The sequence below is a fragment of the Pantherophis guttatus genome, chromosome 1 (genome assembly GCF_059756535.1).
Source record: "Pantherophis guttatus breed Tessera chromosome 1, ASM5975653v1, whole genome shotgun sequence".
NCBI lineage: Eukaryota > Metazoa > Chordata > Lepidosauria > Squamata > Colubridae > Pantherophis > Pantherophis guttatus.
This window is the reverse complement of record NC_142063.1, coordinates 345,333,306-345,346,494: the sequence shown is the minus strand read 5'-3', so window position 1 is coordinate 345,346,494 and position 13,189 is coordinate 345,333,306. Positions and strand designations below refer to the sequence as shown.

General features: G+C 43.7%; 1 protein-coding gene across 3 annotated transcripts in view; it reads left to right on the top strand.

Annotated features, from left to right (window-relative positions):
- The window catches only part of NLE1 (notchless homolog 1), a 29,451-nt gene extending 16,728 nt beyond the window's left edge, over positions 1 to 12,723 (top strand). For all 3 annotated transcript variants that reach the window (XM_087883469.1, XM_087883468.1, XM_060685625.2), the window contains exons 8-13: positions 946 to 1,081; positions 1,604 to 1,650; positions 3,844 to 4,046; positions 5,720 to 5,879; positions 7,417 to 7,487; positions 10,526 to 12,723. In XM_087883469.1, the coding sequence (XP_087739595.1) occupies positions 946 to 1,081; positions 1,604 to 1,650; positions 3,844 to 4,046; positions 5,720 to 5,879; positions 7,417 to 7,487; positions 10,526 to 10,538 (630 nt within the window). In that variant the 3' untranslated portion in view covers positions 10,539 to 12,723. The remainder of the gene's footprint in view (positions 1 to 945; positions 1,082 to 1,603; positions 1,651 to 3,843; positions 4,047 to 5,719; positions 5,880 to 7,416; positions 7,488 to 10,525) is intronic.
- The last annotated feature ends 466 nt before the right edge of the window (positions 12,724 to 13,189 follow it).

The following is a 13,189-nucleotide window of genomic DNA, read 5'->3' as shown; positions in this document are numbered from 1 at the left end:
TTTTTTTTCAAATAACTCAAGGCGGTGAATACATCCAACACACCTTCCTCCCTACAAACAACAACCCTGTAAGGTGGGATGGGCTGAGAGAGAAATACAGGCCCAAAGTCACTCACTGGCTTCCGTGGGGGACTAGAATTCACCGTCTCCCAGTGATTGGCTCATAGTCAACCAGCGGAGTCTCATGTCTGAGGCAGAACTAGAACTCACAGTCTCCTGGTGATTGGCACACAGTCACCTAACTGGGTTTCATACCTAAGGCAGAACTAGAACTCACTGTCTCCTAGTAATTGGTCCATAGTCACCTAGCTGGGTTTCATGCCTAAGGCAGAACTAGAACTCACAGTCTCCTGGTGATTGGCCCTTGGTCACTGAGCTGGGTTTCATGCCTAAGGCAGAACTAGAACTCACAGTCTCCTGGTGATTGGCCCATAGTCACCCAGCTGGGTTTCATGCCTAAGGCAGAACTAGAACTCACAGTCTCCTGGTGATTGGCCCATAGTCATCCAGCTGGATTTCATGCCTAAAGCAGAACTAGAACTCACAGTCTCCTGGTGATTGGCCCATAGTCACCTAACTGGGTTTCATACCTAAGGCAGGACTAGAACTCACTGTCTCCTGGTGATTGGCCCATAGTCACCCAGCTGAGTTTCATGCCTAAGGCAGAACTAGAACTCACAGTCTCCTGGTGATTGGCCCAGAGTCATCCAGCTGGGTTTGATGCCTAAAGGAGAACTAGAATTCCCGCTTTCTCCCGCTTCCTAACCAGATGCCTTAACCACAAGGTGGTGCTTCCTGTCTTCTCCCTTGCGGAAGTCCAGATTGCCACATTTGGTGGGATGAGTCAAAGGGGGGGCTTAACATCTTTCCAAGAGGAAGGGGGTCTCTCCACAGAATGAATGAAGGGAAGGGATTGATGCCTCGGGTTTTTTTTGTCGTCCTCAGGGCATCCTGTGCCGCACCTTGCAGGGCCACGCCCACTGGGTCAATACGATGGCCCTCAGCACGGATTATGTCCTCCGGACAGGAGCCTTTGAGCCGGCCAAAGCTTCTATCAACCCCCAGGATTTGAGCGGATCACGTAAGAGCATCTGGCATTTTTGAGTTCCCTTGTTCAGTGTTTCTCTTGGGGTCTTTAAGAGGGGTGGACTTCAACTCCCAGAATTCCCCAGCCAGCCTAGTCTAGAGAAAAGAAGGAGTAGGGGGGACATGATGGCAGAATTCCAGGATTGGAGGGGCTGCCCCAAAGAAGAGGGGGTTGACTTATTCTCCAAAGCACCTGAAGGCACAACAAGAATCAACGGATGGCAACTTAATCAAGGAGAGAAACAACCTGGAATTAAGGAGAAACTTCCTAACGGTGAGGACAATTAACCAGTGGAACAGCTTGCCACCAGAAGTTGTGGGTGCTCCATCACTGGAGGTTTTTAAGAAGTGACTAATCTGAAATGGTATACAGTCTCCTGCTTGAGTAGGGGGTTGGACTAGAAGACCTCCGAGGTCCCTTCCAGCGCCATTCTGATTCTAATCAATTACTGTCGTTAACTACCTGTAACATCCACACATCGTATTTATCCTTCCTTTCCTTTTGCTTTTCCTACAGTGGCAGAGATCAAGCAAAACGCACTATCGAGGTACAATCAAATCAGGGTAAGACTCCCAGATATATATATTTTTTTTTTAGCAATTGGACATTGGATATTTAAGATGGGGAGGTCTTCAAAAATTGTTTGACTTTTAGTTTACGTTCTTCGTGATCAGTCAAGAATCTAGTTTGTCGCAATCAAATCATAGTTGATCGTGATGCTTCAATTTTTTTTTTTTTAAAAAAATAAGCCGCTACCCAAATATTTATAGAATAAATTTTAAAATTATCAGATGGAGCTCACAGTTCACGCAAACTTCTGTGTTGTCATCTCACTGGAGGTTCCTTCTAAAAATGAGTTGTTGTTTTTTGTTTTGTTTCTCTGAAGGCTGCAAAGGAGAGTGAAATTCAAATTAAATTCATGATTTTGAATCTTCATTTTAGCTGGCTGGGTGGATCTTTTAAGTCAGAATATTCCATGTAACGTTTTGCTACCCGTCTCCATTCGCAATACAGATACTGCTGGATCTGTGACCACGATTGAAACCAGAACTTCAGCTGCTAAACGAAGCAGCCGTTGGGAAGAGTGGCGTTCTATTTTATAACCCTTTTTGCGATGGTTTTAAGTGAATCGCTGAAGTTGTTGAGTGAATCATACGGTCATTAAATGAATCCAACTTCCCTGATTAACTTTGTTTGCCGGAAGTCAGTTGGGAATGTTGTGACCGAGGCTTACTGAGTCATTACAAGACACAATTAGTCCCAAAAAAACCTATTTTATCGTAACAGCTGAGAATTACGTTCATTCCCAGCTAAGTCCCAATTAGTTGCAACAAAAGTCCTTTGGAAGAAGTCCTTCGGGATAATCACCAACCTTTATCTTCTTCGAAACCCTGCCAAAGGCCTTACTTGGCAAAGCCCCACAAAGTTCAGAAACAAACGAGATGCCGACTGGAAACAGAGTGAGCAACGTTGCTTTCCTGCAAAAAGGCCCAAGTGCCTTTGTTTCTCTTTTAAGCCTTATGGGATGGGCCAATCATCTCCTGACCTTACTCCTGAGTTGTCCCTTTTGCTTTAGCTGCACTTGCCTTCTGGCAGCTCTGCGCATGCGCACACTAGGAACAGGCTCCTCCTGTTCCTCTGCCTCTCTGCTACCCAACTCTGGGAGCTCCGGAGTCCGCACATCACTCCCAGATGGCCCTGGCCCCATCTTTGCCTTTGATGCCGAGCCCTCGTCCAGGCCTTCCCCTGACTCCAGGACTGGCCCAGCCTCCTCACTGTCCGACTCCGCTGCCAGCTCCGCAGGCTGCTGGCGGACAACAACAGGGAAGGTCTCAGAAGGGGATCACATGACCCTGGGATGCTGCTTACATCATAAATACATGCTGATTGCCAAACGCCCGAATTTTAATCACGTGACCATGGAGATGCCGTGACGGTCGTAAGTGTGAGGAGCAGTCACAGGTCACTTATTAGTGCTGTTGTAACTTGGAAAAGTGACTGAATGAATGGTTCTAAGTCAAGGACTAGATGTATGCGAGAAGGCGTTTTCCATCGCTCCTACCCCGATGCTTTCCAACTGTGTTAATAAAATGTTTTAAATTTAGTCTGGAATCATCGGGTCACATACCCTCTTGTGGCAGTGAATTCCAAAGGCTCATGTTGTGTGCTCGGGTTATAAATTGAGGAGGTCCTCAATTTACAACAGTTGGTTTAGTGGCCATTCGAAGTTACAACAACACTGAAAAAAGGAACATGGGACTATTTTTCATACTTATGACCGTTGCAGCGTCCCCATGGTCACACAATCAAAATTCGGACACTTGGCAACTGACTCGGATTTATGACGTTTGCAGTGTCCCGGGGGGGATCACATGATCCCCTTTTGCGACCTTCTGACAAACAAAGTCAAGGGTGGAAGCCGGATTCACTTAGCAACCGTGTGACTCACTTAACGACCGCAGTGATTCACTTAACAACTGTGATGAGAAAGGTCGTAAAATAAGGCAAAATTCACTGAACAACTGCCTCGCTTAGCAACAGAAGCATTGGCCTCAATTGTCGTAAGTCAATTATATACATGGAGGCGTTTTTTGGAAACCTCGGGCCTCTTTACTACATTCTTGTGGCAGCGAGTTCCAAAGGTTCAAGTTCTATGCCTGGCTGCGAAATACCCCAAATGCAAGGCTGTTTCAAAATCTTCTCTTTTCCACGCAGAAGTCACATTTATTTATTTATTTTGCTCTTTTCTTCCCCAGGGCCAAGGACCGGAAAGGCTCGTCTCTGGATCGGATGACTTCACCTTGTTTCTTTGGCTTCCCGCCGAAGATAAGAAGCCGTTGACGAGAATGACAGGCCATCAAGCGCTAATCAATCAAGTCCTTTTCTCCCCTGATACCCGCACCATCGCCAGCGCGTCCTTCGACAAGTCAATCAAGCTCTGGGATGGACGGACCGGGAAGTAGGTTAAATGGGGGGGAGGGGGCGTTATTCTGGAATGTTATGGAATCTTCCTTCCTTCCTCTGGACCACATCGATCCAGATGTGAGGTTTTTCTGGAGGACGTTTTTGGAGTGACTCTTGTTCAGGACATGTTCTAGTCCAAGGGTCTCCAATCTTGGTGACTTTTAAGACTTGGGGACTTCAGCTCCCAGGATTCCTCAGCCAACATGGCTGCCTGAGGAATTCTGGGAGTTGAAGTCCGCAAGTCTTAAAAGTCACCAAGATTAGAGATGTCAGCTCCAATTTGGATTTTTTTTTTCCTTTTTCATATTACAATTCTGTTGTGAGCAGGGATGCATACAGTAGAGGTAGTCCTTGACTTACGACAATTGAGCCCCACATTTCCGTTGCTAAGCAGAACCGTTGGCACTTGAGTTTTGTCCTGTTTTAACGACCGTTCTCGCCACGATTGTTAAGGAATTCGCTACCGTTGTTAAGTTAGCAACACGGTTGTTAAGTGGATCCGGCTTCGCCCGTCGGCTTTGCTCATTGGAAGGTCGCAAAAGGGGATCCCGGGACACTGCGACCGTCATAAATATGAGTCCATTTGCCAAGCCATCTGAGTTTTGATCACGTGACCGTGGGGATGCTACTTTGGTCAAAAGTGTGAAAAAAAGTCATAATTTGCTTTTTTCAGTGCCTGAAAAAAGCAAATTATGTAACTTTGTAACTTTGAACGGTCACTAAATGAATGGTTGTAAGACAAGGACAACCAATAGTAAGAAAAGAAAAAGATAACGGGAATGATAAAAGAAAAGGTTGAATTAGATTATGTAAAAAGAAAATATATCAATGGATATAATGTATCAATTTTTATTAAGATGTTGGACGGTATCATTTGAGAAAATTGATAGCTATAATAATTGGGATATTGTTTAAATACTTATAACAATTGTAATAATTTGAACATTTTTCACTTAAGCAAAGAAAAGAAAATTGAAATAATATATGATTATGATTTACAAACAAAAATTACTTAATTGGTGTTTATTTAAATGGTATGGTTAAATAGAATTTAGGGAAATAATTGGGAAACTGTATTAAATTTAAATCTTATCACTAATCTTAAAAATATAGCAATTTAACATTTAAACATTAATTTTTAAATTGCTATATTTTTAAGATTAGTGATAAGATTTAAATTTGATAAAGTAATAATGGAATAAAGATTTAATGAGCATTACATGAAATAATAAATGTAAGGAAGTTTTAGAAATGGAAATAATTTTGGAATATAAACTTGTTTGAACTGTATTGTTAATAGTGAGGATTTAGGGTAAGAATTGTGAAATGTATTATAACTGAATTAAGATTTAAGGTGGGTTAATAGAAGGGTAATTATATTGATTAAGTAAATATGAGTAAACTTTTTCTAAGATGGTATTAGTTGAAATATGTGATTTAAGATTAAGAAATAAGTGTTACGGCAAAATAGAATATATACAATTTTGTTAAAGATGATAAAAAATTGAACAAATTGATGACCGGATCAAAGCTCTGTTCCAAAAAGATGTAATTTGTATGTTTGGAAAAAAAAAACTTTTTGCAAAAAAAAGAAAAGAAAAAGAGACAGACTTGGGGAAATGAGTGGGGCAGGGAATTCCCACCGTAACTGGCCTTTTCCAACCCCAGGTATCTCACCTCCCTGCGGGGACACGTCTCAGCTGTGTACCAGATTGCGTGGTCGGCCGACAGTCGTCTGCTGGTCAGCGGAAGCAGCGACAGCACCCTCAAAGTGTGGGACGCCAAGACGCAGAAATTGGCCGTTGACCTGCCTGGACATGCCGATGAGGTATGGCTGGTCCCTCCTCAGATTGCCTTGGGGAGCCTTCAATGACATAAGATGGATGATACTTGTGGTCATCTAGAACAGTGTTTCTCAACAATCTTGAAATACTGTATATGGACTTCAACTTCCAGAATTCCCTTTAGATATGTGGTGTCCACCCATCCAAACGTGCTGGCTGGGGGATTCTGGGAGTGGAAGTCCACCTCTCAAAGCATGCAGGCTGGGGAATTCTGGGAGTGGAAGTCCACCCGTCTTAAAGCATGTTGGCTGGGGGATTCTGGGAGTGGAAGTTCACCTCTCTTAAAGCATGTTGGCTGGGGGATTCTGGGAGTGGAAGTTCACCTCTCTTAAAGCATGCAGGCTGGGGAATTCTGGGAGTGGAAGTCCACCTCTCTCAAAGCATGCAGGCTGGGGAATTCTGGGAGTGGAAGTCCACCCGTCTTAAAGCATGTTGGCTGGGGGATTCTGGGAGTGGAAGTTCACCTCTCTTAAAGCATGTTGGCTGGGGAATTCTGGGAGATGAAGTCCACCTCTCTCAAAGCATGCAGGCTGGGGAATTCTGGGAGTGGAAGTCCACCCGTCTTAAAGCATGTTGGCTGGGGAATTCTGGGAGATGAAGTCCACCTCTCTCAAAGCATGCAGGCTGGGGGATTCTGGGAGTGGAAGTTCACCTCTCTTAAAGCATGTTGGCTGGGGAATTCTGGGAGATGAAGTCCACCTCTCTCAAAGCATGTTGGCTGGGGGATTCTGGGAACTGAAGTCCACCCATCTTAAAGCCTGCTGGCTGGGGAATTCTGTGAGTGGAAGTCCACCCGTCTTAAAGCATGTTGGCTGGGGAATTCTGGGAGTTGAAGTCCACCCATCTTAAAGCCTGCTGGCTGGGGGATTCTGTGAGTGGAAGTCCACCCGTCTTAAAGCATGTTGGCTGGGGGATTCTGGGAACTGAAGTCCACCCGTCTTAAAGCATGTTGGCTGGGGGATTCTGGGAACTGAAGTCCACCCGTCTTAAAGCATGTTGGCTGGGGGATTCTGGGAACTGAAGTCCACCCGTCTTAAAGAATGTTGACTGGGGAATTCTGGGAGTGGAAGTCCACACATCCTAAAGCATGTTGGCTCAGGGATTCTAGGGGTGGGAATCCACCCTTCGTAAAGCATGCTGGCTGGGGAATTCTGGGAGTGGAAGTCCATTCATCTCGAATCATGCAGACTGGGGAATTCTGGGACTTGAAGTCCACTCTTCCTAAAGTTTCTGATGTTGAGAAACACTGATCTGTAGAGCAACAGGTGAGGGTAGGATTGTATAGACTGTAGTATTGTACCAAGCACTCTTTTGCTGACTGTTTTTCTGGATGGCAAATTAGCAGCTATTGAGTGATACAAATTTTCTAGTCCTCAAGGTGGGTTTGAAATTCCATAAACACGATCCCTGAGAAACATATTTCTGTTTTCTCCCTTATTTGGTAGGAGGGGCTCAGCTTAAAGTTGTTTCAACTTCTTCACTGTAGTTGTTGATTGGCTTTTGTGATATATTCCTTTCCAGGTGTTTGCGGTAGACTGGAGTCCCGATGGCCAACGAGTAGCAAGTGGAGGGAAGGACAAATGTCTCCGGATGTAAGCTTCCCCCCATCCCTTTCCTCTGTCTTGTTTTATTAAGATGGTCAGGCTCAAATATCCTCTACCATCCTCTGGAGTCCATTTAAGCTCACGCCGACTGCTTCAGTGGCTCCATCCAGCCACCTCGTTCTCTGCCGTCCTCTTCTTTTTTTGCCGTCAATTGTTCCCAGCATGAGGCTCTTCTCCAGGGAGTCCTTCCTTCTCATTAGGTGGCCAAAGTACTTGAGTTTCCTCTTCAGGATCTGGCCTTCTAAAGAGCAGTCAGGGTTGATCTCCTCTAGGACTGACTAGTTGGATCACCTTGCAGTCCAAGGGGCTCGCAGGAGTCTTCTCCAGCACCAGAGTTCAAAGGCCTCCATTCTTCGGCACTCAGCCTTCCTTATGGTCCAACTTTCACAGCCATCCATTGCAACTGGGAAAACCATAGCCTTGACTATACGCACTTTTGTTGGCAGGGTGATGTCTCTGCTTTTTAGTAAGCAGTCTAGATTTGCCATAGCTTTCCTCCTCAGGAGCAAGCGTCTTTTAATATCTTGGCTGCAGGGTTACATGTACATGTATACTGTTCTGTCCCCCCACCTCACATAGGCAGACACACGAGCAAAAGATGTCTACCAGTAATTTATTTTTACAAGCCGACCTGAATCCTTTGGCAGATAAAAGTTCTGGCAGCTACTTTCCGAATGCCTGCCAAGTTTCTTATCACTTCTAGAAACAGGAGTCAGCGTATCTGTAGTCTGTTGCTGGGGCAACCAAGAGTTCACAAGGCACAAAAGAGTAGTCAGAAGTCATTCACAAAGTCCAAGCCTTAATTCCGAAAGATATCCCATCCGAAGCTCACGATATGCAGTTTTTGTCCGTCACAGAACAACCCCACCCATTTTTATCCCCTGTGGGGCATGGCTTAGTGACTCAGCTATCTCTGGCCCTTCCACACCTCTTCCTTTGCTGCGCACGCCTCTCCCTCCGACGCTGCCTGGGATCAATCCAAGATTGATCTTCATCACTCCCTATTAGTAGGTGCTCCGACATGCCTTCCTCCTGGCCTTCAGCTGGAGCCTGAGGCGTTGCCAGAGAGGAGGGTCCTGGAGAGGGAGGCCTTGTCAGTTCCTCCCCATCACTTTCAGAGTCAACTTCCTCCGTGAGGACAGGCTCGGGAGCCGGAGTCACAACACATACATGTAATTGTATGTAAATGTAATGACATGCATACATGTTGCATGCACATGTTTTTTTTATTCCGTTTCTATAGCCACGGATCCAATTGACTCTTAATACACAGTTAGTTTCTGTCGTTACTCTCTCTCTCTCCTGCCTAATCTATTTTTAAAATATTTTATACAATATAAATATGTACCAATAGAAGAGAATATTTGTAGCTCGGGGGTTGAACTTTGGGGTCCAAGCAGGAGGAGGAGGGGAATTGTGGGTCCCCTGCCAATTTCTGAGTTTGGTGGCGGTTTTTTTGCAGACATTTTATTACCCAATTAGGTGATGTCATCAGTGCTAGAATAGAGGGGTCGTGGAGGAGAAAGACAAGGGGAGGAGGAGAAAGAAGAAGGAGAATGGGGAGGAGGAAAGCTATGGGGTCCTTGTGGCTCCCTAATCTGGGTTGTTTTCTTGCAGACGTTTCATTACCCAACTAGAGAACATCATCAGTGCTAGAAGGGTGGAGGGTTTGCATTCTCTTTTTTTATATACAAGTGGCTTGTCCTGTCACTGCAGTACCCCAATCAAGGAACCACCACACCCAGCCAAACAACTAAACAGTAAGCAGCAGCCTAAATAAGGAACCGACAAGAACAGTCCCGCTAACAGTGACGGGGCAAGCCGCTTGAACATAAACAGAGAGGAAATTCTACTTCCTTCTAGTACTGATGATGTTACACTTGTGGCCAAAATTGTGGAAACCTTTTGGGGAAAATGTGTTTTTGAGGTTTGATGGCTAATCACACCACTTTTTTGGGGGGGAGTTTCAAGATAATCCTATTCCACTGTTGGAATGGCCTGGGAATAGCCCAGACCTTCATCCAATGAAAAATCTAGGGAGCCGACAAGAAACCTTGTTAGTCAGAACGACCCAGCAACAAAACCCAGTTAATAGAAGCCATCCTTCGATCTTGGTTTCACATGATAACAGCTGCAGAACTAAAAGACTTGGTTCCCTCCACAGGAAGACGTTTGTAAGGCCGTCATTCTTGCTGAAGGTCACCCAACTAAGGATTAACTGACATGGGGATCATTTTTGTATATCTCGTTTTTTTTTTCTATGGTGATAATTTTTGCAGATCCTCGTTTTTTCTACGTGTTTCACTTTTCTTCTTTATACTGTAACTGCTATTCTAATAGCAAATCCTTCATAAAAGTTATTGCATTACATTCTTGGTTAAATTATCTTTCCATTGGTATATAATTTTATGGTACTCCTGCAAAAAAAAAAAAAGTGGTGTTATTAGCTAGTTTTAGAAAATACACTTTTCCACAATTTTGGCCAGTACTGTATGTAGTTGGGTAAGAAAATGTCTGCGAGAAAATCACCAAGCTTAGAGAGCAGCACCCTACAGTTGTCAGTTTTCTTCCTCCTCTTCCTCTTTCTCCTTTTCCTCCTCTTTTCCACCTCCTTCTTCCTCCTCTTCCTCCTCCTCTTTGTCCTCCTCCTCCTCCTCTTCCCTCCACAAACCCCACTCCCTTCTTGTACTGATTATACTACCTAGTTGGGTAAAAACAACTAGGTAGTTGGTAGTTTTTCCCTAGTTGGGAAAAAAACAACCAAGCTCAGAGAGAATTTTTAATAGTTTTTAACTTTTGTATGTTTCTTTGTATTTTTATCTTGGCTGTTCACTGCCCTGAGTCCTCCGGGAGTAGGGCGGTATACAAATATGATAAAATAAAATAAAATAAAATAAAGACCCCATATAAATCTTTAGAACAAAACATTTTACTCTAATTCAATGTTTCTCAACCTTTGGCAGTTTTCAAATGTGTGGACTTCAAGGCCAAGTTGTCAAAGCATTTTTTTTTTCTCTTTCCAACAGATGGAGACGATAGCGGAAGGACTGGCGAAAGGAAAATTATTTTCTGGCGCTAACTATGGTCTACTCCTCCTCCTGTTTTAGGGAAGATTTGGGGGTTTGAGAATGGGGCCATTGTACAGAATACTTGGCAGACGACTTCCTTATATATCGAACGCTAGAAAAATATATTGAATATTTTCATGTTACTATCAACATGGATGCTACAGCATAAGCAGGAACTATGCTGGTCACAAATAAGCCATCATTCCTTTGCTTTGGACTCCTGTCAGTAAGATGGATATAATTATGTCATTCCCTCGAATAGCAAACTGAAGTGAGTATAGAAGGAATTGGGACTCTCAAGAAATGAAATAAAGGTATCAGCAGGCATGGCTGAATTTAAATATTTCGACCACTTTAAAATATATATATTATCTAGGAAGAGTGAAAAACAACCAGAAAAAAAATCAGAGTGGACTGAAGATATAGCACAAAAGCAGCCACAATTTTGACTAAACGTTCAGTAAAACGAAGAAGCAAAGATGGAATGGAGTCGGCCAAAGAAACGATGGAGGCTGGCAGGAAATCTGGAGCTCCTTAGAAGACGGGACTTCTAGATCAGTGCTGCAATTTTTATTTTTATTTTGCGGATGGTATTTCTTCATTATATCCTTTTAGAAATCGTGTCTCCAGTTTTTAAATCAAAATGTTTTACGGTGATAAAAGAAAATTGCAGGGATAGTTCTCGCTTAACGTCCCAAAATCGGGGTGGACTAACTCTGCTATCAAGCGGCCCGGTGGTTTAGCATGATGTGATTCGTTATTTTTGTTCTTTCCCCATCCAGTGGTTTCTCTTGCATTGTGAGGAGGAAAGTTGTATAGAAGTAGTTCTCAAGTTACAACCATTCATTTAGTGACGGTAGATACAAGAAGAAGACTGAAAAAAAGTGGCTTATGGTTATTTTTCACAGTTATGATCATTGCAGCATCCCAAGTGATCAAAATTCAGATATTTATGACGGTCACAGCATCCCGGGGTCATGTGATCCCCTTTTGCGACCTGACAAGCAAAGCCAGATTCACTTAACAACTGTGTTACTTTCTTAACAACGACAATGATTCACTTAACAACTGTGGCAATAAATGTTTTTAAATGGGGCAAAACTCACTTAGCGACAGACATTTTGAGCTCAATTCTGGTTGTCGGTTGAGGACTACCTGTAAGCACTGTAGCTTTTGGGAGGTCCGTCATAACTTTGAACGGTCGCTAAGCGAATGGCCGTAACTGGAGGACTACCAAGACACAGCTTTTTAAAGTAGCCCTCTGCAATAAAACTGCCCTTCCTCACAATGCAAAGACATCTGAGAAAACAGAGAAGGGAAGCGCTGAGAATTGAAGGAATCACTAAAATGTGTAAGCATTGGCTAAAATGTTCAGAAATGTTTTGGGGGATCTGATTGATTCTCTTATTGACCCTTATTCGTCCCTTGCTGTCGTTCACTTGCTGCTTGCTAGACTGCTCCTGAACTTGGAGGCTCCACTTAGCGTCCCCTGATCTCCCCATCCATTGAAATGGGGTTCGGTTAATGCAATATCTTTAGTCGTTCATCTTTTAATACGTTAGCTCACCCTCCCTGAGCCTCTGTACGTGCCCTGCGCTTACCTGGATCCAAAACAGGCCGCGTGGGGACTCCTGGGAGGGGAATGGCGGGGTGGGCGGGGCCAGCCAGAAATGGGATTTGGGGGTTCTCCAAACTGCACCGAATCTTAGCTAGAGGTTCTCCCGAACCCCCAGCAGCTCACCCCAAGCTGTGCCCTATGAGTAACTCACCCTTGAAATATTAGGATGTCGAAAGGATAGCTGCCGTTGCTTGCCACAGCAAAAACTATTTTAATTTTTAAGTTTCACGGCAGGGTAAATTTGGTGTCTCAAAATAACTTAAATCTTTTTAAGGCCCCGCAAAAGTCTTTATCAAAAGGTACCTTTTGTTCCTGATTAATATTATCCCTGTCATCTTTGAAGCTGCCTCGGAGGTCAGGAGCCGTGAAGAAGTAGCAGATGAATATTTTACACCAGTAATAGTCATTCATAGATTTGCTTCCTGGCTCCAGGAGTTTTTGTCCTTTTTTTTAAAGCCATTTAAGCAAATGGCCTCTTTTCGGTAATCGTTAGTCCTATGATCAAATAAATGCATTTATTTCATAACAGCAAAATAAATGTTCTAGGCCTCTTAAATAAAAACCCATCTGCTCCTTTGGATCAATAGCCTCAAACAGCAGGCAGCAAGGTGTGATTTGATTGGTAATTGAACGGGAGACCATTAAAAGGCAGAACAGAACAGAATAACAAGAGTCGGAAGGGACCTTGGAGGTCTTCTAGTCCAGCCCCCTGTTCAGGGAGGAAACCCTATACCGTTTCAGAAAAATGGTGGTCTAATCTCTTCTTAAAAACTTCCGGTGTTGGAGCATTCAGGCTGCTAAATGGCAATTAATACCTTACTTCACACATTTCACTAAAAAGTTCATTTGTTTTGAGCTTTTCAGAGGATTTGTTTAAAAATCTAACTGTTTAAATTTTCACCTTACTGGATCTAAGGTCTCGTGATGTATTCGCCAAAATTGCTGTCGTGCCAGGTCATTGCTGCAAGCCAAACATCTGAAATGTGTCTCATTGTATTCTTTAC